Here is a 23399-nt window from a genome sequence, read left to right on the forward strand (position 1 = left end):
ATATATTATAATTAAGAGTTATGCTTGGGAAGACTATATTAGGGTTGTCTAAGAACCTATTTTACACGGTACCAAGCGAGAAAAATACTATTATTTTTTACAAGCACTAATGTACGTATAAGTACAAATACATATGTACGTAGTAACAAACATGTTGACGCTAACGCTAATTATTGTTGTCTATAAACAGCCATTCGCACATACATGCATGCATAATGGCTCATCACATATGCGCTTCGAGCGCCCCCTACAAAAATACGCTTTTATTTGTCGATACACAGGCATTAGCATATATCAATTTCATATTAAATATGCATCAAAAATCGTTCAATTAGTTCGCCGCGTAGGCAACGATTTGTAGTCAATTATGCTGGCTACATATGAGAGCTGTTTACAAGGGATTTGGCAAAAAGGAACATTTGCTGGCAGTTAAGGCCAATGGCAGTGTCAGGAAGTAGGCAAAGGATGATGACGCCGGGTGTAAGCAAAGCAAAAATATCAAAGCTAAAGTCATTTGGTATTTGTGGACCATTAAAATTGGTGGTTAATGTGCACTCACTTCACTTTTGCATCAATACACAGCGGCATCTAAGCGTAAATAAGTAAACTCGTAAAGATAACAAAATCTGACTTGCGTGAGAATAAAATTTGAATATCCTATATTTATTTGTCATTAATAATAAGTTTGCAATATTTCAATATATGTATTTTGGAATGCGTGGCTCATACTTGTATCGTTGATTATCATATCTCACATGATCAAATTTGACCCGGACTGTTCCATTTAAACTGCACGCGCAGACGCCGGGATTAATTTTTTTCAGATTAGTGCAAACTTTTTTATATTCTTGTCTAGTTTGATCCAACTAGGTTAATAAGTGTTTATGATCTTTGGCAGCTGTTTGTTAACGACGCGAACAGTTTGACAATTTCAATCGTAATAAATCATAAAAAAAAACAGTATACTTTTACTGCTGGGTTTTCCAATTTAGAAATTCTCAATACAACATGCTCACCGAAAATCAGTAGTCTAGATATGGCTCACTACTGAGTCGGATCTTTTTTATCACAATACAAAAATAGAAAGAGATATTATCGAATATCGACAGAATTAGTAACCAACAAAATCATTGCTTTCAATCTGGAGTAACTTGTGCCTAGAAAATCAAATTAAACCCTCTTCGAGCTTTGTAGAAATTTACATTTTCGACAGACACAAACTTTCTTAACTAAAACTAAATGTTTGAAGAACCTTCGTGAATTCCAGCACCCACCTATTGTAAATTTGGCAATATTTCTTATTCTCAGTATTTTAGACATATAGTAACATACATACATGTGTGCAGGCATACTTGCCATCATTGCGTTAAAAAGGCGTTCATATTCTCAAGGCCTCTGCGCCATATTTGCAATAATTGCAGTGTTTGCCCATAGATATCCATACATTCAAATATATGTACAAGTATGTACATAACTATGTTCGTAGGCAAACACTTGGTTTTTTCCAGTATTTTACGCCCATACAATCGCTTTTACTGACTTAATAGCACAAACGTACTTTTTTGGCAACATTTGAACTGAACGTCGCCAAGATACACCCACAAAGATTTCTTGATAACAACGACTCAACCAACATTTGCGGTTTCATAATGCACTCGTGCATATATTTACTTATAAGTCTGGCTACACATGTTTGCACATTTGTTTATATGTATATGTGCGTGATACTATAAATGTGTTTGCATGTATATATTTGGATATTTGTTTCTATTATTTTGTACTCGTCAAAGCCGCATTGGCAATGGCAATGACTGAGCCAATTTCTGCTTTAGCCTTTCACTTGGTTTCATAGTTAGCGCATTTTTTTTAAATAAATAATACACTTGGCAGCATGACAAATCTATGATAATTAACCTTCAAAAAATGTCTTTTGCATTTTGACTTCAAGATCAATTGCTTGTACTGATGTATGTTAAACATCTCAACTTCAAATACGATATGTATAAAATCATGGTCATATTTTAAATATGCATCCTTTTAATAAAAATTATTTTACTACCAAATATATAGCTAATTAAGGAAAGAAACAAGAAAAAATTGCTGAGGTTACAAAAAAGCTACAATATCTTTCACAAATAAAAAAATTCCTTACAAGAGCTTGATTCCGTATGCTATGGTTACCCGATTCGTTCCTAGAAAAAGAAAAAGTTTTCCATACAAACCTTCATTTTGATCGATTAGTAAGACAACTATTGATATAGTATTTTCAATATTTTATTTACATTTATGATTGAGTATATGTTAAGGGTCCTTCTTCTGAGAGTTACAAAGTTCTTGGCAAATTTAATATACTCTGCTCAGGGTTTTAAAATATAGCAAAAGGAGTAAAAAGTTACACATATTATTACTTGATGAACTTCCATCAATTGAACCTCGTTCAAGCGGAGCCAATAATTCCTTCATGGAGCTCAAACCGCCATCTATAGCAGAAGAAGCGCTAGTTATGCTTGATCGCATATTTATTCAGACTAGACCACAAGATATCCAATACATCCATTTATAAGTCCAGTCGAAAATTCTCATATCAAATTTAATCAATTTTTGAATCCAGTGGAAAATTTTTTTTCACATTATGTTCCGATCCCAACGAAATCGCTGGTTTCCTGTACCTCTAACGGAGATTACTTCATTGAAAATTTACTTATCTTTCGCCAAAGCATAGCATAATTTAATTTGCATACAAATTCCTTACTTACTATATTTGAACACTCATAGCCAAGAGTTATCACATTGGGTAGTTGAAAAAGTCTTTTCGTATTTCTAATCAAACTTCAACTATTTTTTTTAATAATTTTATTGAAAAATAAATAAACAATATGTACCTTTTTGGTCGATCACTTTTTGCCAATTTTCCGCTTGAAACATTATTCCATTAGTGTAAATCAAAAGTTCGAAATTTCCGCAACGGAAGCGAGGGAACTACTGTTGTGTTGTACGAACTGACACAGCATCGTCTCCGTAAACTTCACAAATTTCATTGCTGGCTTGCGTGGCATTCTTCTCTTTTTTATACAAAAATTTCAAAATATAGTGAATGTCTGCATTATTTTCACTCATTTTTGAACAGTTGTAACTGTAAATCACATTTATAATACGATTCACATTTTACTTCTAAATAAGCCCCAGTTTCGGCATTTACTTCTTCATGTTAAATGGGGTCCTTTCCAAGCGAAAAGAAAATAATCGAAGGAAATTGCATACAAAAATATAATATAAATGTCATAAAATCGCTTATTGATGAGCCTTTCCACGCTTAAAGTTCAAGTGATCTCATAAGTACAAATTAAAATTAGAGAATAATACTGTAAGTTATCAATTACTTATATTAGTGTTTCCAATTTTAAAAATAAAGTTCTGAACTGTCTTTGCTCACGAGTTATTTGAATTATTAAAACTGCAAATAAATTTCCATTAAGTCACTCATACCACATGGCGCCCCCGAAATACATACCGCAAATATATTCAATTCCTTACAGCGCTGTGTCGAAAACAGACTTTTGTTGCACTTCGAGAAAGTCATGTGTTACGCTTCTTTAGCAAACCGTGAACGCTCTTGCTGCAACTGACAATTATTGCCACAACGACATTGTACTCAAGGTCAATGCCAGCTAACCAGTGAACAGTAAAGCGATTTACAGTTGCATTCGCCAAAATAACACAAATACATATATATATCTGTAACAATAATAGTGACAAAAGTGGTATGAATGGCTTTAAAAGGCATTAAAGGCACAGCAAATAACCTCAAAGTGCAATGCAGATTTACGTGGACTTACTAAACTAAATGCACCCGCGCGTATGTATACATGGCTGTATATACATATGTGTGTGCTACATTTTATTACTTAACAATAACCCTTGCCTTTGTTTCAATATTACATTTTTGTTGTACTTTTATTTTACGAATTTCCAGTGTTTTCTCGCCTTTTGTCTAAATTTGTGCGCAACTTTGTGCTTTTCGCAACAATTTCATTTCTTAAAATTCCCATTCAAAACCACTACAAATACGAATCTACATGCTAACATTCACACATATGTATATACATACAATTTTCTAAGCCGCTAACAACAATAGCTGGATCTAAGCGTTGCATGCAATTCAACCAAGCTCTTTTGCCATTTCCGGCACTTATAGCAAACAGCTTTACTGCAACTAAGCCACCCGAGGACCTTCACTCATTCCTAAATTTCTTAGTGCCGCCAACACAACGTCGTCATCAGCAGCAGTTCCATTGTTGCTGCAGCACCTTTTCTATAAGCATTTCTAACAAGTTGCGACACACCCACTTGTTTATAAGCATTTAGCAAATAACTGTTTGCATACGAAGTCTGCAATATATGTATGTATGTATTTAAAACGAATTAGAAAGAAAATAATAGTGTTGATATTATCATATGTACCAATTTTAGGGTACCACCGATTTGCTGATTGATGTTATTAGGGAACGCATTTGGTTCTTAGGGTTGATCTTTGTCTCGCTATAATTTTAAACCAATATCCATCAAATAATAATTTCCATTTACATTCGTAAAGACATATGTATGAAGCGTGACTACTTTTTTAAACAAAAAACACAAAAACATCAAATTTGATGCGATTTCTTTATTATCATTCGAAAGAATATTCTTTGGGATCTAATTTTTGAAGATTATTACTTTCAAATGTTGTCCGTGGCTACGTCTCAAATGGTCCATCCGTTGAGTCCAATGTTCGATGACTCGTTCGAGCATTTCGATCGGTAACTGGCGAGTGAAACGCGTGATGTATTGCTTCAAGGCCTGAATCGAAGCGGTATTGTCCGCATAGACTTTAGACTTTACATATCCATACAGAAAAAAGTCTAACAGTGTGATATCATACGATCTTTGTGGCTAATCGACCGGCCCAAAACGTGAAATTATCTACTGACCGAAGGGTTCTCTCAATAAATGAAAGAAGAAATATGAACTGCTGATTCCACTGGCTCACAAACTATACAAAATCGTTATTTCTTCTAAATGAAATTGCAGCTCCTGAATCTCCTCAAGTTGCTCTTTGTCCCAAATACGGTAATTTTCCTAGTCCCTCATTGCTGAACAAAAATGACTCGAAAACGTCGGATCTTCTTGGAACTTTTCAAATGCCCATATCCAAGTCGGTCCAACTGCGTCAAATCAACTCACCACAGACTTCGTGTACACTCTCAGCTACGGCTGCTATATTTTCTTCACTGCATGCTGGACATGGTTTATTCGCTTTCAAGGTGAATAGAAAGAAAGAAAGCAAACGTAATCCATCTGTTTTTTGACATTTGTCCAATATTTAACTCTGCAATTCAAAATAAATTCGCTACAACCCTTGTACGTGTATCTACTTATATGACATACTTGTACATATATAGACATAGTGGCCATATGCAAGAATATTTCTAAACCCCTCTTTCTTTGATTTTATAAGGCACTATTTAAATAGTGTTTCTTCCATACTTCATTCTGCTTTCATATTTCTGCTGTTTTTTCCAGACACCAAAGAAACTCAAATACTCTCGCCTGCATACTCGTATATGAGACAGCAATTTGTATATACTATTATTATGTGTTTATGTATTTCTATACATACACATAGTATATGCATTGTGTGAACTACTTTTTGTGTTGTCATACTATAGTTTTGTCATTATATTTAGTTCCTGTTGTTGCAATTGTATCCATTGCAGCTAAGCTGGTCTCATAGTATTCAGAAAACAACGGCGCTCTTGTTCTGACGTTGAGTGAGTGCTCAGTTTCATAATGATTTAATGACTAAAAGATGAGGAAAATCTTGTGCAGAAAAGTGTTTTTAATAGCCACAAATATGCGTGCTTGTCAACGCGTAATTTAAGCAACTAGAAACTACAAGTTTTGCGTATTGTTCTATAAGCGCTAAAGTTGGGATTAAACGAAGAAATTAAGGATTTTATTTAAAGAATATGAACTTGAACATGATATCGGAATTTTTAGTGTAGTAGCAGTTATAGAAATACAATAGTAATATAGTGAAGAATTTTATGTATGTTTTTATCATCACCGATTTGTAGAGATATCAAAGTGAAAATGCGCTCATATAGTATATTTCTCCAAAAGAAGCTACTCATTTGTGGGAACCTACGACATCCGAGTAATATAGCATATATGTAGCTAACATACAAACTGATCCATCAAAATCAAATCCAGTGCTTTTAAACATTCTTTATTTGATATCTTCACAAAATTTGACACGGATTATTGTGTTAAATTTAAGTATAAGGCAACTGTATAACCTCCGAGCAAATTGTTATGATCAGATCCAATATGCCTTATATATATGAAGTTGACATATTGTCTTGTTTAATTGCAAATATTTCATAGATAATTACATATTTCTTTAATTACCTGTATTAAGTGTTCTTCAATTAATTCTAATCAATTTCATCTTGTTTAATTTCATTTGCAGGAAATGGGTTAATCAACGAGGCCGAATTCCTGCAATGGGTGGGACGCATTCAGGCGTTACGTGATGAACAGCAGCAGCAACAACAACAGCAAGAAGAGAATGCAAGCAAACCAGAGGAGAACGATGATGTCACCGAAGATTTAATCGCCGCATTTAGGTGAGTCAAGTGAATATAAATGTACTATGTACTTATGGTATATATATAATATGTACGTGTACATAAATGCAACAAACTTTGTTATCTCTCTTTTATATCGATTCTTAGAATCTCGCCCGAGCTTAGTATTAATTAAAGGCGGGCCAATAATAAATAAGAACTATGGGTTTGTGTACTAGCAGGTGTATGGCTTCTGCTATAAGTGGCGATGTTAAAGCGCTGAATATTCCTACATAAACTTTAACGTACAGTTAAACAGAACAAAATATATAGATATCGTATTCTATATACAATATGTATATGCCATATATATGTATGTATATACACAAACGTCCATTAAACTACTTTAGTTTGAATTTACTATGGTTGGTCTTTATACCTAGAGTCACCATAAATGCTCGGCACTAAACCGCAAATGTTTTCTGACTGACGTCATTTCTCTCCCTTGCTGTCACCAGCAGACATTTTTCAGGTTTGCAACCGCTATGCAAGTCCGGGCAAAAGAACCGGCTTAAAACACACCATTAGTAAGCCAGTGTAATGTATTGTAGACAGAGATATTTTTCGGTTTCTTTTGTTTAGCTATGGTTTGGCAGTAAATTTCTGCTTCCGGTAGCCTGTCACGTTTGTGTACGTGAAGTAAAACCTTAATTAATATTTCGAACTGTGAATTATGGAATTTTTACTACATAACATATATATACATGCAAATACCTAGCATTTAAATAAATTTAAAGTGAAGGAGTTGAAGTATATTTTGAAGCTTTTAAGCTACAACTCAGAAAAAAACTAAAAAGGCGCAAGAATTTAATTAATCAAATTTAAAATATTTAAAAAACAGGTACGAATTTATCTTATACTATCTTAGGAAATAACGAGAGCTATAAAGGCAAGAGTTTCCACTTCATTTATGAAAACAATGAATAAAAAAGGAAATCAGGTAATGATCACCCCCACCTTCCATAAAGTACTGCGTCGAATACTATCAGTGCTGAAGTGTTTTCATCCATTCGGACGACATAACCTAGCCAGCGTAGCCGCTGTCTCTTAATTGGTTGAACTATGTCAATTTCTCTTTAAGGATTGGGATGACCCACTTTGGAATGTAATATCATATTTTAAAAACCACTCGACTAATTTAAATTGATAAGCATGGTTTGGAACACATTGAGACGAAGTAAATCCTATAAGTTTCTTAATTATCTACAAGAGCACAGCGGTTCAAAATAATGTCTCGCTCAGCGGCCTAAACAATGCAAGTCTTAATTGTTGCCAATTGGTCTCGAACCAATCCCATCTTAACGCTCTGTCACAATGGGACATCACATTGAAGTAACAAGATAACAAGAGGTCAGTTCTGCCTGAATTTGGATTTACTTCTCCCCGTGGTAGCAGAATTTAGTCTCCGGTCAGACCTTGTAGCCGAAACTACTTCCAGTTGAGCACCCACTCAACTCATGACATTTGGCAGGGAATATTACAGCATTATTAACTATAAGGCACAGGATATGAAAGCTTAAGGCCTTCTGTGGATTAAAATAAAAAATGTTATCTTCATGCAATCGGATATTCCTCGGTAGGCGGATCTATGTTAAGTAAAAAGAATGGGCCCCGTCATGATCTGTTAACTCAACCACTATAACAGCAACTGTAAAGAGAATGTAGCCATATTTTCCCCTGTTTATAATCCGAATGTTGCAAGTTTCCGTCAGTATTTTTAATTTTATTCAACTGTCTTTCAACAGCCTCTATGACATAGAGTTGCTAAAACCCTTAGATACAGTTCAGATATATTATGAATTCAGAAATATATTATGTGAGCTAAAAGATCGATTGTTATATAGAGATTCCAAGCCAGATACTCTTATCAGTACACACAGCTTTAACTTACATAAAAATTTAACTTGATTTTATTTATTTTTTCACAGAGTATTTGATCGTGACGGCAATGGCTTCATTACCCGCGACGAGCTGCAAACCGCCATGGAAATGATTGGAGAACCCCTCTCTGAAACGCAACTCACACAATTATTGGCCATAGCCGATTTGGATCAAGACGGCCGAATTAATTACGAAGGTAGGCCAATTAAGCGCACTTTTTCACACAAACACGCAAAAAATGCACGTGCAAATACACGTGTATAAATATGTGTGTGAAATGCAATATTTTGCAAAAAAAAGTTGCATGCAGTAATTTTACAGTGCATTAACCTAAACACGACAAAGGTCGACTATGACGCACATCGCTACAACACGAAGACACTGAAACAAACGTGCACATATGCATAAAATAACAATTCTATAGATATATATGCGTTTTTGTATATATTTGCATATATGTATGTAAATATAATATGTGTTTATTGAATAAACTCTTAAGATTTTAATCTGAAAAGTTGTAACAACGTTTTCGTGTTATTATTCAAGGCTATGCCACCCTTGCAATGTTAGGGCTTAGCATAAATATTCACATACATAAATGCATATTTATTTATATAAATAAGTAAAAATACTGGAAGCAGATGAATATGATGCCCAAAAAAAATAAAAGAAGCAAAACTCGTTATAAAAATTTGTCGTTGAAATAAAAAAATATAAAATAGAATTAAATCTTAAATTAATCTGGATATGGATATAAAACATTATTTGAAGTATCAATTATGTGGCATGTTTTATTTTAAAATGTATACCCACTTGCAAGTCTGAAAAACTGCTTTTCTTCATAATTTTTTTAAGAGGTATTTTATTAAATAAACAAATAAGGAAGTACATAGTTCGGGTGTAACCAAACATTTTATACTCTTTCAAATTGCAACGATCAAAGCCGGGAAAACTATTTTCAATCTTCCATAACATAACTGGCAGGTTGACCAATATTTTCGGTTAAAAGTTCGTAACAGAAATTGGGGTCCATATATTCGGTATATGGGGACTTGAATAGCTTTGGTCCGACATGGAGCATTTTTGGTCAGAAGATGATCTCCAAAGCACTCTTCGTGTAATTCTTTATCCAATCAATGTAATTGGCTTTTGATTTGTATACTGAATAATGAAAAAATAAGATGGAATTTAAAATTGTGTTAGTTATATGTGAAGTAGACATGGTTTTTGCCTGATATGATCATTCGATAGCAAAAAATTCGTTTTTTTAAATTCACGAGTGGATATAACTCCTTAAACTCCATCAAATTGTAAGTTTTTATGAAAATTGGCGAATTATTTCTCAGCATATTCTCCTTTTGACTAAATACACTGAAGCTAGCCGTGTTCCAGCTATTTTTAACCCTCTAAAGGTCTATGAAGTAACCCTCCCTGGCGTCGATGAGATCCTCATTTGACTCAAATTTCTGTCTGTGAAGCGACTTTTTCAACTTTAAGTAAAAAAGCAGTCACTCTTCGAAAAGTCTGGATAATACATTGAGCAGAAGTTCGTAGTCTAATTCGACTAATTTGGACAAGGCAACGGCAGAGGTATGAACTATAAAGTCTTCGACTCTGGTCTATACTAGTGGTTCCATGTGTCACAGATAGTCGGCGATTCTAACTTCGGATGAAGTGGTCTCACATTTTAACTTGTTGTCTGGAAAGAACAAACATGACACCCTGCCTTGTATACTATTTTCAATCCCAATATCTCGTTAAGGTGAGACCTTTTGACCCACGCGCGGTTTTTTGGGGTGCCTACTCTTATAATAAAGCATTTGTACCTGAATGTGACTTAATAAAAACATATAGTTTACATAGATATACATACTATATATCGTTTTCTACAATAAAAAACTGTTTTAAAATAAAAGTTCGTTCCATTAAAAAGTAATGGCAGCATCTCCATATGAACTTTCACTTTTCCACACTCATTTCGCGATCCTCTCTTTTCTATTTATAAGATTTTTGCATATGCCACAGCGATACAATTTGTGCTAATTATTATTGCACAAATTATGAAGTTAACGAACCGACCGCCGTTTTTGGTAAATATGTACAAACACAACAGTGCACAGACGGCACTGACACTTCCTTTCTAAAAATAAGAGCCTTCTGCAAGCAGACGCTTACGTACATATGACGGTAATGTGTTGATGAGAATTTTTAAAACAAACAGCGGCACAAGCAGACATATTTACACATCTACACAAATCAGCATAATACTAGTGATTTGAAGTAAAACAATTTAACACCGCTTTTTGATGAACGGTTGAATGACATGTGACCTTTGCTTTGAGTGTTGCATGCTGTCAAACGTTCCCGGCTGGCTCTAGAGAGGTTACTAACCCGAAATACATGCTCATGTAAACATTCCTACGCTCAGGCAGGCTCTTTCATTTGCATAACACTCTGTTGGGGCGTAATGAAAAGCTCTATTTGACTTGCACATTTTCTTAGCTCTTTTTATTGACTTTAAAATTCGCTTCTAGTTCACTCCTTTTTAACTCATTTGCCATGTCTGTAATATGAAGAAACTGAGTTTAATCGCACGACTTTAACAATTCTTTTTTCTGGTATTTTCAAGTATGTTTAATCGGACATACTATATATATCCTAATGAGATAACTTTTCCAACCTTTGATATAAGACTTGTATTTCTGAAATTACGTACATTTATTTATTTGCTTTTTTCATTAACGGTTTCATTAAATCTTAACACGTTTTCTAATTTGTCAATGTGATTACGATCATTCAGTTTGTACCAGAGGTATATGCTATAGTGGTCCGATATATGCGGTTCCGACCAATGATCAGCTTCATAGGGAAAAAAGAACGCGGGCAAAATTTGTAGTCGATATTTGATAAACTATAGCAATAGTTCTCTTATATACAAACTGACGGATAAGCACACAGACATAAATCGATTCAGCTCGTTCCACCGATCATTTATTTTGTAGAGTAAACTTAATATGAACAGGATTCAGGATATAATAATCCAAATATTGTTTTCGCTATTGCTTTTTCCATCCGTTAAGGTTGAGTAGACTTCTTAGTTAGGAAACAACAGGCCAATTTTAAACAAATTGGGTATATAACTTTTCTTTGAAAACGTCTATAGTTTAAATACCGTTACTGGGTATTTGATCTCACTTTTAAATCCTTCTATCAAAAATTGTTCACGTTGAATGCGATGCAAAAAAAGCTTCGGCTGTGGCAGTAATTTTGGCCATCTCAATGGACGAAACATAAAAAAACTTCTCTTGAAGAACCAAAGCCGCTCGACCTTCCCAAGTGACATCGCATCGCTCTATGGTCTCATGAAAAGATCCAAGAAGATCCGACGATTTCGAGGCAAGTTTTTTTCAGCGATGAGGCCCGTTTCTGACAATGGGTATGTAAACAAGCAAACTTGCCTTATTTGGGTAACTTACAGAGATTCAAGAGCTGCCATTTTATCCACAAAAAGAAGGGTTTCGATCTCGGCGACATTTAGTTCCAACAAGACGGCGCCACCTCCCATACAACCTGTGGGGATATGTAGAGCAAAACATCACGCGTGTCAATCGCCAGTTACCGTTCGAAATGCTACAACGAGCCATCGAACATTGGACTAAACGGATGGACGCATTTGAAAGAGATAATCTTCAAAAAATAAATTGGATAACTCTTTATAATTTTTATACTCTCCCAACAAAGTTGCTAAAGAGAGTATTATAGTTTTGTTCACATAACGGTTGTTTGTAAGTCCTAAAATTAAAAGAGTCAGATATAGGGTTATATATACCAAAGTGATCAGGGTGACGACTAGAGTTGAAATCCGGATGTCTGTTTGTCCGTCCGTCCGTCTGTCCGTCCGTCCGTGCAAGCTGTAACTTAAGTAAAAATTGAGATATCATGATGAAACTTGGTGAACGTATTTCTTGGCTCCATAAGAAGGTTAAGTTCGAAGATGGGCAAAATTGGCCCACTGCCACGCCCACAAAATGGCGGAAACCGAAAACCTATAAAGTGTCATAACTAAGCCATAAATAAAGATTAAAATGAAATTTGGCACAAAGGATCGCATTAGGGAGGGGCATATTTGGACGTAATTTTTTTGGAAAAGTGGACCCGCCCCTACTAACTTTTTTGTACATATCTCGAAAACTACTATAGCTATGTCAACCAAACTGTATATAGTAATTTCTTTTAGGCACATCCATACACTGTTCAAAAAATCAGTAAAAGTGCGTTAACCGACTAACAAAAAACGTCAGAAACACTAAATTTTAAGGAAGAAATGTCAGAAGGAAGCTGCATCCAGGGTTTTTTAAAAATTTAAAATGGGCGTGGCGACGCCCACTTATGGACCAAAAACCATATCTCAGGAAGTACTCGACCGATTTCAATGAAATTCGGTATATAATATTTCCTTAACACCCTGATGACATGTACACGCCTGAAATCTCGATTATCACTTTATCATGCGAGAGTATAAAATGTTCGGTGACACCCGAACTTAGCCCTTCCTTACTTGTTATTATATAGTATACTCGTATGTACATATATTGATAAATTTCTAAATATGTTTTATTATTCTCTTTCCTTGCAGAATTTACGAGACTTTTACTTTAAAGTGATGAACATCCATAAAACTAAGCATAATTACAAATATTAGCGAAGCAACAACAAACAAACTACAATGTCAACAACAAATATATGCAAAAGTTTATATACACACATACATATATATTTACAACAGTGCAGCATACTCAAGTTACATAAGTACTAAAGAAATTATCGAAATCTTCTTGACAAAAACAAAAAGTAAATAAATAACAAAATTTTGTAAGTTTGTCGGCGTTTATCTGCTGGACCAGAAGCAAGCTAAGCAGCAGCAGGAGGGTGGTGCAACAACAAGCACGCATATATGCATACATATGTATGTGTATGTGTGGCTGTTGAAAGGGGACCACGAAAGTCACAAAAGATTAACATTTTAGTTTATAGGTTGTTAATTTAAAGCATTAAATTTATTTATGTATAGTTTCACACATACAAAAAAAAAAACAAAAACACCAACACACAAACAATGATAAACACATATACCTATAGTTAGTTTAAGTTAATTTTTAATTGTAATAAAAAACAGTACAGTAATGTGAAAGTGAATAGCAGCGTTTTGTAAAGAAATTTAGATTTTCACATTTTGTTATAAAATTATAAATACGAAATTTAATTAAATTATACATAACAATTTAAAAAGTAATGAAATTATTCAATTATAAAGTCTAAATTAATTGCATGGAATTTTACAGATTCGTAAGAAATATAGAAAAACAAAATAATTCGTATAAGTCTGAGCGCGAGAGTGATAAATTTTTGTGTTAAGGATGCTGCAAAATAAATGATTTAAAATTCAGCTATGTGAAAGATAAAAAATGTGTATTTTGAAAACAAAAACAAAAAACTGTTCAGATCATTATTTATGTACCGATGCAAGCTAAAATAAATAAGAAATATATATGCAACAAAATGTAATGCAATTTGCAACAAAATTAATTAATATTTACAAGAAAAACTAAAAAACTTAAATTTTCCATATTGTCTTACCACGAAAACAAAACACCTGAATTAAATTTTAAAACTCTTACCATTCTTAATTATCCATTTTCTAAAGCTCTATAACTCACATTTGTGTGTGTATGTATAAACATACATATGTGTACATACAGACAAGTTATATGTATACATACGTATTCGTATGTTATCTAATATGTGCATTATTACTTAGCTTTGTTCGAAACAAACTTAATTATATGCATACAAATAAATATACAAGCATAAACATACTTAATCCATACATGCAAACATACAAATATGTTATGGAAATGGCATAGAAATTAAAAAAATAAAAATAAAAATATTTTGTAAAGTTATTTGAATAAATAAAAAGATAAATAAAATTAATTGTTGATTATAAACCAACAGACAAATTTATTTATTAGAGTGTTTTTCTTATGTCATACCATACTCGAACAAAACTACAAAGAGAACAAGTCATTTAAGTCTTAATTTGCCGATAGGTACTTAGCCTATAAAAGCCATGGAAATATTTATTCGAAAAAATAGATTTTCAACTAGGGTAGCAAATCGAAAACTGATTTGACCAATTTGGCTGTAGGACTGCGAATATTTGAGCCGATGTTGTCATGACAGAAGGATATTTTTGTTTCAAAACTCGTTTGTCAAATGGCAGAGTTTTTGCTGCAATTCGGCATCGATGCGGCCCAATAATTCAACTTAGTAGAGCCATGTGACAGTTAATTCATTGTAGATCACACCTTATGAGTCCCCAGAAAACTGTGCCCATCACATTTCCAGTCAATAAGACAGTTTTCGACAGACATACTCAACTGTTTCGACTGTTCTTTGGACTCTAGTGTACCAAAGTGGATCCCTTTTTCGTTGACGATCACAACACGACTTAAAAACTCTCTTCTTCTTTATTAGCGTAGCCGAGTTTACAAAAAACGCACCAGTCGTTATTTCTTTTCGCTCTTTGTGTCCAATTGGAGATTCCAAGTGTAGCCTGGTGTTTCCAACGTATTGGAGGTCTTTGTCTGCTTTCCCCGACGGGTATAAATAATCTCAGGGGTGAAGTGTTCTCATTCGTTCGGATCGGATGACCTACCCAGCGTACCAGGTATTTGCCCTTGCCAATGCGCAAAGGAGCATAAATTCTCATCAGTTGTTGTCATCGTTCATGGGGACGGGGATGATAAATGCTTTGCAGAGTTTAGTCTTAGTTCGTCGAGAGATGACTTTACTTCTCTATTGCTTGGTGTTAATGCTGGTATACTCTTATAGGAGATTGTACCTTCTCTATTCAGCTTTGCAGCTTGAATTATTTTTTCCAGATGTAGATTAAAGAAGTCGCGCGATAGGCAGTCGCCTTTTCTGAAACCTCGTTTGGTATGGAAGGGCTCGGAGAAATCCTTCCCGATCCTGACGGAGCTTTTAATATTGTTCAACATCTGCTTACACGGCCGTATTAGTTTTTATTGGATTTCTAATTCAGACGTTGCGACATAAAGTGAACTCCTTTTCGTACTGTCATAATCAGCTTTGAAATCGACGAAGAGGTGGAATGTGTCGATCCTCTTTTCACGAGACCTTTATAAGACTTGGCTTATGGTGAATATTTGGTCAGTTGTTGATTTTTCAGGCCTTAAGCCATACTGATAAGGTCCAATCAGTTTGTTGACGATGTTGAACAGGCTTATCCAACGGTAGTTGTGGCAGATTATGGATTGGGCAGAGCACGCTTAAATTCCAATTGTTGGGCATGTTATCGTGCAACCATATTCTCCAAAGGATCTAATGCATGCTCCTTATCAGGTCCCCTCCACTGTGTTTAAATAGCTCGGCTGGTAATCTACCGGCCTCCGTCGCTTTGTTATTCTTACGACGGGTAATTGCTATTTGTACTTCTTCACTTTTTATAGGATAAAAAGATCTTTATCTTGATTTTGATCACGAAGGTGTCTTATCAAATAAAAATGTTTTTCATGAAGGGACTTGAGTTCAACGAGCGCCGTCCTGGAAAAAAAGAACGTCAGCAATATTTCAGATTGATATCTAAAAACTGAGCAACTACTTCGCGTATATAAAAGCGAACAGGTGAACAGGCCGAAGGACATGGCTAAAGCGACTCATCTCAGTCGGCAAATCATTTATATATACACTTTATAGAGCGTTAAAAACCTTGTGGTCAAAGGACCAAAATATTTGTATGTTCAGTAATTTGTAATTTGCATGAAAAGCATGAAATCATAAACTCTTTGGTATAATCGCTCGCAATTGTTTTCAATGCAAGACATCGGACTTGTTTTTGAATAAAACACAAAAATTTGCGGAGATCTCAAATATTTCACGAGTCTTTAATTCAAAAAAATTTGATTGTATCTGTTATTCGAATCCGCTCTAACTTAGTTTATCCTTATTTATGGTTTTTAAATTATTATCGATATATATAAAATTGTTAGGACCAAAAAATTATTGCATTATATACACGCTTTCGAGATTACAAGTATTAAGCCATATATCGAAGAAAACAAAAGGAGTTGTTATAATAGGTATAATATCTACACTTTTATGATCTGTGAACACAATCAATTCCATAACAAATGTACAAATTAGTGTTTTAACAACAACAAATTTAGAAAGTGAAAAATCGAATGAATCAAACTACTTTGTTTTGAACTCTGCTATAATATTTAAGAAAAAATAATAGGCAATTAAATTTTTTTTATGTTCCGAAACGTCGTATTATGTGAAATAGACATCAAAATTTGCTTTTAATTTCTGTTACATATATATTTTCGAGTGCGTTGTTTGCAGCAAACAAAAATTCGCTAAAAAATATTACTATTTTAATATTTGTATAAAAACTGCAAATAAAATTGCAGCGCCGTGTTTTGCAGTGGAATTTAAATATAAAAAATAACAACTAGAGTCTGCAATGCCTGACGAAAAATCCGAAAAAAAAGAATTTGATATTGAAGATGAACATTTAGAAAAAATTGAAAGATACAAGGAACCAGAAAAACGTTTCCCGGCTGGGGAGTCGGTAAGTTTATTTAAAATTTTGAAACATAATAAAGCAAGAAAAAACTATTCTACCTTCAATTAATTGACATAACGACAAGAAAGCAAGAATATATATAAAACTTAAATATTATAATAAATGTAGTAAAATTTGTAATCAAACGTTTCTGCTAATATTCACATTTATCGCTGACTGAAACTACCGTATTTTAATATTTCAAGTCGTTGAACGTACCATTCGTTCTGACGTAACAACCACACTTTGACATTTGTATCGCATGTACTAGATTTTCATCCTCCGCGGAAAATTTCTTTTTTGTTAAGCCGAATGTAAAGAAAGTGCGTATGATTTTTCACCAGTTGTATACATATATGGCGGACTAAGAAAATCGATTATATTTCCGATTTAAACGCAATAGTATATTGATGCGAATATAAACGCAAATTAAATAAATTCATAATCCGGGTGATCCTCGTGTTTTGGTTTCGGCTGTTTTACATTTCCTTATTATTTCCGTGCTTTGCAAAGGAATTTTAGCTGATTGGTTAGAAGCAGTCACTTGAAATTATATCAAGCCGTGCTTTTAAAATACAATAGACATATTTCCAAGCAAACATCCATTCTTCCATATATACCGTAGAGCGACGTAGGAGTACGTCGCGTAATAAATAGCAAAAGTGGATTCTGTAAAGATTGAAGATTTAATGGATTCTGATCCTGATATCGAAATCATCGAAAAGGATAGCGGAATGTCATCATTGGGCGGAAGCAAGGACGAAACACCAGAACGACGGGCAATTGAAAAAGTTGTAAGCATTTGACTCCTAAAGCACAACGAACCTAAAGGAATATAATTCAAGATTCATAAATGCTTTTAAAAGATCGAAGAAAAATTAAATACTTATGAACAACAAGATTTCTAGTATTTTTTTATCATACTAAAGAAGTCAATATGTTATATTTCAATTATTGAGCAAAGAAATAATTGTATGTATCTTTTTTGTTACAGACGGCGCCCAAAAATTCAGACGATGAAAACTATGACGACGTAAGTTTGTTAAATGTATATTTATTTAAGTTTCTCTCAAATAAATTACAGAAAAATCAATCATGTTTACAGCAACCATTTGCATAACCTCACTTTGATTAGGCAATCATACTGTATATACCTTCAGCTAAACCGTTTAATTTAATTAACTCTTATCAGTGATATTAAACATTTATTTGTCGCATACAAAACAATGAGACTTAACTCAAACTTTTGTAAAGATATGAAAAAAAAACACTAACGCTTTATATAAAGTTATCTTGTTACAATACTTTTTGAAATATATTTACATATAATACCGCAATATTGCTACTCCTATTTTGCAGGAGCCAGACGAAACTCTAGGCGAACGACTTTGGGGCCTTACAGAAATGTTCCCAGAACCGGTACGACGGTTAACTGGCAAAATGGTCGATCTTACAACCACCAGCATTAAGGGACTTTACTCATTTTCGTGCAATGCTTCCTGGATCTTCTTTACGAGTTCAGTTATTTTGTTTGCACCCGTCATATTTGAAACGGAACGCGCTCAAATGGAAGAGATGCAAAAGTCCCAACAAAAGCAGGTGCTACTAGGTCCCGGCACGGCGATGGACCGTGCTGGTCCACCACCATCATTACCACTTATTCGTTAAGTTCGTACAACTTCTACTGATAAATTTGTAAGAAAAGAAAGAAAATACCCCGCAAATCAAAACAATTAATCCTCTTCAAATTAATCAATAATAACAATAGGACAGAGGAAAATTCCTGTAACGCGTTCATCGTTTATTGATAAACAAAAATGCAATTTTCTTGTAGATGTAAAATAAAATTAATTACTATTGAAAATACTTAAAGTGTTTATATTAAAACGGAAACGTAAACTTTATATTATAGATAACTACAAACTACCATGTTATTAACGTACTAATATGAGGAGCATATATAAAAGGAGAGCGAATTTCGGCACAATTGAAATTAAACTGCTATCCAATTACATAAAAAATATCAAACATAACGACAATGTTAAAACTAAATTCCGCGCATTAATAAGTATATTGTATTTATAAAAAACATAGACTGAAATACATAAGTAAAACACTGCAAATTTAAGAATACACACACAACAACTGGACACTGGTGCTAAAATGACTAACGAAATTGGCATTGTTTTCCACGATCGTCTTATGCAAATACATTTAAATCCAGTGGATGGGTAGATTGTCGCATAACCGACGCCATTACACCTTCACTATCAGTTATACGGATATTCGCATTGCTTCGTCGATATTTGTGCCAATATTTTTTATCATTCAATGTTGAAATAACATAAATTTTTTGATCGCTTTTCGGCGGTGGTGTCTCGTCATGTACTTTACCCCCGGCGCATTCGATAATCTCTAAACAATTTCAATATAAAACGATCATTAATAAATATAACTACTTTTGTTACACTTACGTTTAATTTCTGATGGGCGTGGCAAAATGCTAGGGGTTGTTAGGAAATCATAGCCCTCAAACAGCTTTTGAGTTCTAGCCAATTCCAATGATTTAAATAAAGAGAATTTGTGTCGTTTTTCAAAGTCGTGGTCTCTGAAAAAATCTGTAATTCCACGCGGTACCGTTTTTGTACTATTGAACGATTGCAGCCACTTTGATGTCACAATCGGTATGCCTTTGGCCATTGCAATTAAAAACTTTAGTGTTCGATTGCCTTTATCCATAACTAGAACATCCGCATCAGTGGGATCATTTGCCACGCACCAATTGCCTGGAAATTAATTGTATTGATTCACAGTTTTAGTTGTTTAAACGAAAATACTAACCCGGTGAGTTTTGAACCAAACTTTGAAATAACGTTGGTTCAACCATAGTCATTGCAATCTGCAAGATACGTGCCTACAAGATAAAATTAAGAATTAATAACTTGCTAAAAACATCAGTAGATTATAATAATATTACATTGCTCCTCAATTTTTTGCTTTCCTCAACTGATGGTTCCCCCGCAACACGTTTGCGATTGTCATCTTTTGCAGAGGTTTTAGATTCCGGTTCGTCATTTTCAAGCACCTTACTAGTATTTGACACATTGGCTGAAGTTTTGTCATCTTTAGCGTCGGAATTATTTTTTACCCGTTTTTCGACTTCTCGAACATTCTTTTTTGATGCACTGCGCGATGAGGATGAGGATGTTGATTTTGTCGACGTAATACTTTCTTGAGAATCGGTTTTGGAGCGTGAGCGAGTAACGCGTTCTAAAAATAAATATTTATGTTTAAAAATAGCTTTATAGTATGTTATTTTAACTGACTTTTGCTGATTTCTGGCTCTTCTGTATGGTCAATTTTTGGCAGTTTCGCTGGTGTAGGTCCAGCTGTTGAATAGGTTGCTGTATCATTATCCCTATCACTAGTTCTGGACTTAAGTCTCGTTATTCTTCTCGTAGGTGCCTCTTCAATTTCATCTGCATTTTCACCTTTTGGTGATCCATTTTTGGTCGGCTTCTTATGTTTCTCGTTTTTTTCTACTCCTTTTTTGTGATCAACTTTTCGTGATACCGCTTCTATTTCATGTTTGTGTTCAGCTTTCTTTGAAATATTTTTCGTTGACTTCTTACGTTCTTCTCTTTTTTCATCTTCTTCAACTTGCCTATTATTTCTTCCACTACTCCGTCGATTGCCTAAAGATGGTTCAACCTTTCCATCAGTTTTAGAATTTTTCTTAGTTGACTTTTTAATTGACGGTGGTGAACTTTTTGGTTTCTTTAAATATAATTTTTCTTCCAAAATCGCCTCCTCGTTAGCACTTTGATCTTTTTTGTTGCTAATAATTTTTTTAACATCAGCCCGATCCTCCTGTTTAATCAAAGGACTTTTTGCCGGAACATATTTCGTAAGAGGCTGTTTTTCTTTCACATTACACAGTAGTTTGTCAAAATCGGTAGAGTCTTTTCTTTTATCCAATTTGTTTAACTCCAATGATTCCTCCTCAGAATCAGATCCAAATAGGTTACGTTTATGAATAGGCTTTTTAACATGTTCCTCAGAAAGTAAATCAAATTTTTCACAAATCCATTTAGGTGTACATAAGAGCGATCCTTCAGCTTCCGATTGTGAGCTGTTTATACTAGAAGTACTTCCTTTAGCTCCTTTATTTATTTTATTTAACTTTGGCTTTTTGAATAAAGCTTGTTCTCCTTCTTTTCTTGCAGAACCGTTATCTGTTTCGTTCGAATAGTTACCATCACTTTCTGCTTTTGACTTAATTTCACTTGGGGTTATTGTTAAATTGAGCTTTGGTCCCACCGCGGGCTTAATTGTCTTATCATTTGGTTCTGTTTTATTCCAGATTTTTGATTGGCTCACTGAATCATTCAAATTACTTGTAAATATTTGAGTGGGCGCCAACAAACTGTTATTCTCATGGATATTTTCAATTGTAGTCGTTGCACTCTTATCAAAAGATCTAGAAGCTACTAAATTCACTTCTGCAAAAGACAACTAATTTGTTAATAAAAAAATACAAAAGTGTCTTTATTTTACCTTTAATTGGTGCAAAAACCTGTGTTTGTTCCAGACTGAAATCTGTGTTAGCAATATTTTCTTTTCCGCTTAATGATAATTCTTCGCCAGAACGGGTGAGGCCAGTCACTTTATCAGCTGGTTGCTTTGATATAGGCACAAATACCTGTGTGGCCATCATATCGACTTCCTCCGCATATCCATCACCAGCAATTACTTCATTCACTTGGCTTTCCTTAAAAATATCTTTTTCAAGATTTTCTCCCGTCGATCCATTGGTATTAGCTTGCACATTAACTTGTGCGATTTCTGGTAAATCAAATAAATCTGGAGTACAAACATCGTCTCGCCCTGTGCATATCGTATTTTGAGCGGTGTCGTTCGATATTCCATTTTTTGGTGCTTGAGTGTTCAATGCCTCAATTTCAACATCACATTTATCACATTGTGATACATCTAAAAATTAAATTTCGTTTAAGTGAATATTTAAACATATCATATATTTTATTACCTTCATCTATATCCATATTCAATGTCACATCAGTCAATATAACTGGTTTGTGTTGAATATTTGGTATGACCAAAGATGAAAACATTGCCTCATCATCGTCACCATCTTCAAATAAGTTCTCATTGAAATCTTGAGTGCAGATTCGAATAAAATCGCTGGATTTTTGTAAATTTGAACCTAATTCCGAGGCTTCATAGGATTGTTCGGGTTTAGAAGGCATTTGAGTTTCTGGTATAAAAGATTCGTCACAAAAACTTTTTCCATCATATGATGGATTGCGTGAAGAACTTAATATACTTGAGTTTTCAATAGAAGCTCTTTGTTTTATGTTTTGAGTTTCAGGAATTTCAAAACTCTCATTTCTCGTATCATTCAACAGTGACACATCTGGGGAGCTAAATAACCGAGTACTCGTGTTAGACAATGAAGATCTTGGTGCTCTTTGTGTCGGTGCCAGAAATGGGTCTGCGAAATTTAAATTCTCTACTTCCTTTAATTAAAAATAGATTTTTATTTGTTTAGACCACCAAAAAATATGTTTATACTTTCCTCCAATCTTCCTCTTAATTCACCAAATCGCAATTCAGAATTAACATTTATACTTTCCTTCATCATCGGATTCAAACGTTTGTTATTCACAAAAGTTCCGGAAGCACTATATAAATCAAATATATATATCTTACTGCTGGAAACATCGACAATGCAGTGCTTTGTGTCCACACTCTGCAAAAATATGTTGCAATTTTTTATAAATTTTCTCTTAAAAAATCTTTACCTGTGATTTTAGCGGAATGTCCACACATTGTTTGATGTTTTCCCCATCTTTCCAGCATCCAATCAAATATAATTTTCCTGACACCAAATCGTATTGATTGGAATCGACGTCCAGCGTCCATTTCTAACTCAAAATAATATTAAAATATTAATTAATTGGGAACAAAAAAGCCAATTGTTACCTTTTCAGACATTTTAAATTAGCTGCGCTCTACAACTATAATACCTATTTTATATAATTTTCGGCTGGGATAATTTTTTATTTTAATGAAATATAGAAAATAAATTCCGCGCCATTTCAATCAAAAAATCTTATTTATAAAGATGAAAACGAAATAAATCGAAATAATCGATTGTTATTCTAATTTGAAGTAACTGC

At 34.0% G+C, this 23399-nt stretch overlaps 3 protein-coding genes across 10 annotated transcripts in view; 2 read left to right on the forward strand and 1 right to left on the reverse strand.

Annotated features, from left to right (window-relative positions):
• Positions 1–13562, forward strand: part of LOC108965318 (calcium-binding protein E63-1) — a 116480-nt gene extending 102918 nt beyond the window's left edge. For all 7 annotated transcript variants that reach the window (XM_018927661.1, XM_018927652.1, XM_018927644.1 and 4 more), the window contains 3 exons: positions 6512–6668; positions 8597–8745; positions 13186–13562. In XM_018927661.1, coding sequence (XP_018783206.1) covers positions 6512–6668; positions 8597–8745; positions 13186–13208 — 329 coding nt within the window. In that variant the 3' untranslated portion in view covers positions 13209–13562. The remainder of the gene's footprint in view (positions 1–6511; positions 6669–8596; positions 8746–13185) is intronic.
• A 3363-nt stretch (positions 13563–16925) lies between these two features.
• Positions 16926–19065, forward strand: LOC108965363 (mitochondrial import receptor subunit TOM22 homolog). Of its 2 annotated transcripts, none has more exons than XM_018927714.1 (3): positions 16926–17205; positions 18194–18232; positions 18559–19065. In XM_018927714.1, exons 1-3 carry the CDS (start codon positions 17098–17100, stop codon positions 18865–18867), a joined length of 456 nt encoding a protein of 151 aa, XP_018783259.1. In that variant the 5' UTR covers positions 16926–17097; the 3' UTR covers positions 18868–19065. The 2 variants fall into 2 exon arrangements, with proteins under 2 accessions (XP_018783259.1, XP_018783268.1); XM_018927723.1 differs by lacking the exon at positions 16926–17205 and adding an exon at positions 17438–17993.
• A 186-nt stretch (positions 19066–19251) lies between these two features.
• Positions 19252–23318, reverse strand: LOC108965352 (serine-rich adhesin for platelets). Its single transcript, XM_018927704.1, has 10 exons — positions 23203–23318; positions 23022–23144; positions 22792–22969; positions 22247–22732; positions 21757–22191; positions 20526–21701; positions 20177–20469; positions 20041–20113; positions 19674–19985; positions 19252–19614 (listed from the first exon to the last, which is right to left on the reverse strand). Exons 1-10 carry the CDS (start codon positions 23212–23214, stop codon positions 19400–19402), a joined length of 3303 nt encoding a protein of 1100 aa, XP_018783249.1. The 5' UTR covers positions 23215–23318; the 3' UTR covers positions 19252–19399.
• Positions 23319–23399: the final 81 nt, after the last annotated feature.

This window comes from Bactrocera latifrons, unplaced genomic scaffold, assembly GCF_001853355.1.
Source record: "Bactrocera latifrons isolate USDA-ARS-PBARC rearing strain unplaced genomic scaffold, ASM185335v1 scaffold_1, whole genome shotgun sequence".
Taxonomy (NCBI): Eukaryota; Metazoa; Arthropoda; class Insecta; order Diptera; family Tephritidae; genus Bactrocera; species Bactrocera latifrons.

Bases quoted from the DNA above. Each gene is read 5' to 3' on its own strand.
- LOC108965352 (XM_018927704.1), bottom strand. The intron at 22,733-22,791 runs GTATAAACATAT...AATTAAAGGAAG, and splicing joins AAGAGGAAGATTGGAGGAAA to TAGAGAATTTAAATTTCGCA. The intron at 20,470-20,525 runs GTCAGTTAAAAT...ATTTATTTTTAG, and splicing joins AGAGCCAGAAATCAGCAAAA to AACGCGTTACTCGCTCACGC.
- LOC108965363 (XM_018927714.1), top strand. From the start codon at position 17,098: ATGCCTGACGAAAAATCCGAAAAAAAAGAATTTGATATTGAAGATGAA. The intron at 17,206-18,193 runs GTAAGTTTATTT...TTTTTGTTACAG, and splicing joins GTTTCCCGGCTGGGGAGTCG to ACGGCGCCCAAAAATTCAGA. The intron at 18,233-18,558 runs GTAAGTTTGTTA...CCTATTTTGCAG, and splicing joins ACGATGAAAACTATGACGAC to GAGCCAGACGAAACTCTAGG.